We start from the raw sequence: 3334 nt of genomic DNA on the forward strand, positions 1-3334 counted from the left end.
ACCTTGTGGCTAATAGCCACTGATGGACCTCTGCTCCATATGCTTATCTAATTCCCTTTTGAAGCCGTCCATGCTTGTAGCCGCCACCACCTCCTGTGGCAGTGAATTCCACGTGTTAATCTCTCTTTGGGTGAAGAAGGACTTCCTTTTATCCGTTCTAACCCGACTGCTCAGCAATTAAATTGAGTGCCCACCAGTGTTCCCTCTAAGCTGAGTTAGTGTGAGCTAGCTCACAGTTTTTTGGCCTCTGGCTCACACATTTTTGTCTCAGCTCAGGAAGGAGGGCTCCAGAGCCAACTCATTTATGCAGCAGCCAAATCGCTCGCTCACAACTTTAATGCCAGCAGCTCATGAAGTAGAATTTTTGCTCACAAGGCTCCATGGCTTAGAGGGAACATTGGTGCCCACGAGTTCTTGTATTGTGTGAAAGGGAGAAAAGTACCTCTTTCTCAACCTGCTCTATCCCATGCAGAATCTTAGAAACCTCGATCATGTCACCCCTCAGCTGTCGTTTCTCCAAGCTAAAGAGCCTCAAGCGTTTTAACCTTTCTTCATAGGGAAAGGGTTCCAACCCTTTTATCATTCCCACCAATAGAAAAGAAAGCATACAGGAACAAATCCATGGTAAACAAAGCTCTGAGTTTGACATCAGCAGCGGAAGGGGCTGAGGCAGGCATGGCAGCACTGCCTGACCAGGAGAAGCAGGCAGCCAATGGAGAGAAAACGGGGTTGCCACTTGCCAGCCCTGGGTTCGGAAATCTGGAGATTTCAGGTTGGAGCCTGGGAACGGGGTTTAGGGAGGAGGAGGGATCTTGGTATGTTATAATGTCATGCAGTCCACCTCCCAAAGCAGCCATTTTCTCCAGGAGAAGTAGAATACATATTTTTAAATAAATAAATAAGCTATTTGTAAAGTCTGGCGATCGGTTGTAATTCCGGGAGTTCTCCAGCTCCCATCTGGAGGTTGGCAACTCTAAGGACAGACAGGTGCCAGGAACCGGCAAGTAGGCTCCGCCCAACCGGTGGGAATTCCACTCCACAGTCCCCCCTGGATCAGCCAATCAGAAACTGGCAGGATGCCCAAGGGGTGACCTATCACAGGGAAGGAAAACAGTGAGGAAGGAACCGGCTCAGCTCCTCTCCGACAGGCTGGGCCATCCAGAGGACAGTGGATTGGGCGAGGCTGGGAAAGGGGTGGGGCCAAACCCAACCCATATAAAGCCAACCCCACAACTGGCCAGGGAGAAATGAGAGGGTCTTGCCCCCAGGTCTTGGTAGGGAGCACAGACCCAGAGAAGAGGAACGAGGCGTCGTCATCTCCTCAGCTTCTTGGGTTGCCAACTCCAGGCTGGAAAATTCCTGGACATTTGGGGTGGAGCCTGGGGAGGGTAAGGTTGGGGGAAGAGGAGGGACCCCAGCAGGGTAGAATGCCACGGAGTCTGCCCTCCAAAGCAGCCATTTCCTCCAGGGGCACTGATCTTGATCATCTGGAGATCAATTATAATAGTGGGAGATCTCCAGGCGCAACCTGGAGGTTGGCCACTCTATTTAGCAGCTCATCTGGTACCACCAATCTGCACTGCTGTCTCCCATCCAGCGCCCCCACTCCCCCATCCCTTCCCCACCCTCCTTTACCTGTTCGGCGTTTTCAGGAGAAGTTGAGCCAGGCGCAAACTTCCATTCCAGCACGAAGTTCTTGTTGACGGAGGTTTTGTAATGGCATGGGAGCTCCACACTCAAGCCCTTCTGCTGCATCACTGGGTCAGTTGGAACAGTCACCTCCACGCATGCCTCACGGTCTATGGGACATGCAAAAATGGGCTGGCAAGCAGTGTTCCCTCTAAGCTGAGATAGTGTGAGCTAGCTCACAGTTTTTTAGCCTCCGGCTCACAGATTTTTGTCTTAGCTCAGGAAGGATGGCTCCAGAGCAAACTCATTTATGTAGCAGCCAAATCGCTAACTCACAACTAACTTTAATGCCTGTAGTGCACAAAATAGAATTTTTGCTCACAAGACCCCACAGCTTAGAGGGAGCATTGCTGGCAAGTTCCATCACCTTGGGTCTTGGACTGCTTTCTGTTCCTTGTGTCCGGCATGGATTCTTCCCGTTTGGTTGCTGCTAAAGCCGCCTTCCACCCATTAGCACCAGTCTCCCTCTCTCTGTACTCTCCTCGCTGGCTTTTCCGCCATACCCTTCAACTACCCTTCCACCACCCCACCCACATTCTGTTATCACAAGAGGTGGTCCTGAGAAGTTGTACATTATGGCCTTTTGGTCTGCCATTGCTGCTTCCCTATCTTATGTTGAGAGAAATCAAACACTAGCCCTGTTCACATATTACAGTGAACATATGTACATCCTGCCTGTCCGTGCATACATCTGTTCGTAAAGAATAGCCAACAAGTATTCACCTTACAAATGAAACCGGGGACCAGCACCTGGATACATATGCAGTTTCGATCACATGTGCAGCTGTACATGCATTGAATATAACATGACAATTATTCAACTCACAAAGCACAATCACGTGTACACTGTACAAAGAGTACACTCCAATGGCCACAGATGTTTCTTCTGTGGGTGCTAACTCTAATTAGTGCATTCACTGTGACTTATTAACAGGGTTACTGTGGATGGCTCTCTGACTAAGATTTTCAGTAAAGACATCTGATAGAAATGAAGATCTTTGACAAAAAAAGGGAGGGGGATTAATGTTCTTTAATGTCTGCAGATGTCTTCAAGGGGTGCTAACTCTTAGGCTGTGATCTCTGCTTAGCATGACGTTCTTGACAACCTTGTGGTGTAGTGGTTATAGCAACTGACTTGGCCTGAGAAGGTTGGTAGTTGAATCCCTGTTCTGTTAAGAAGCTCAGTAGGTGACCTTGAGCCACTCTCTCTCTCTCTCTCTCTCTCTCTCTCTCTCTCTCTCTCTCTCTCTCTCCCCCTCTCCCTCTCCTCCCCCCCCGCCGCTCCCCACCCCTGCCTGGGGCCAGGGAGGGCCTTGGCGCGGCTTCCTTGCACTCCCGCCGGCCTTGCAGGTCCACCGCTGGGCCCCTGATGTCAGGGGGTGTGGCATATGCTAATGAGTTATGCTAATGAGTTCCCCTAGCTCTTTTTCAACGAAATGACCCCTGGGCGTAGTGGTTATAGCGACTGACTTGGCCTGAGAAGGCTGGTAGTTGAATCCCTGCTCTGTTAAGAAGCTCAGTAGGTGACCTGGACCCAATCTCTCTCTCTCTCCCCCCTCTCCCTCCCTCTCTCTCTCTCTCTCTCTCTCTCTCATAAGAACATAAGAACATAAGAGATGCCAGTGTTGGATCAGGCCAAAGGCCC

The 3334-nt window shown here is 50.3% G+C and overlaps 1 protein-coding gene across 1 annotated transcript in view; it reads right to left on the minus strand.

The window, feature by feature from the left end:
* The window catches only part of LOC107125923 (V-set and immunoglobulin domain-containing protein 2-like), a 16857-nt gene extending 15102 nt beyond the window's left edge, over positions 1-1755 (minus strand). The window contains exon 1 of the mRNA XM_015429389.1: positions 1636-1755. Within this exon, the coding sequence (XP_015284875.1) occupies positions 1636-1755 (120 nt within the window). The remainder of the gene's footprint in view (positions 1-1635) is intronic.
* Positions 1756-3334: the final 1579 nt, after the last annotated feature.

The sequence above is a fragment of the Gekko japonicus genome, unplaced genomic scaffold (assembly GCF_001447785.1).
Source record: "Gekko japonicus isolate JY-2015 unplaced genomic scaffold, Gekko_japonicus_V1.1 scaffold67, whole genome shotgun sequence".
NCBI lineage: Eukaryota > Metazoa > Chordata > Lepidosauria > Squamata > Gekkonidae > Gekko > Gekko japonicus.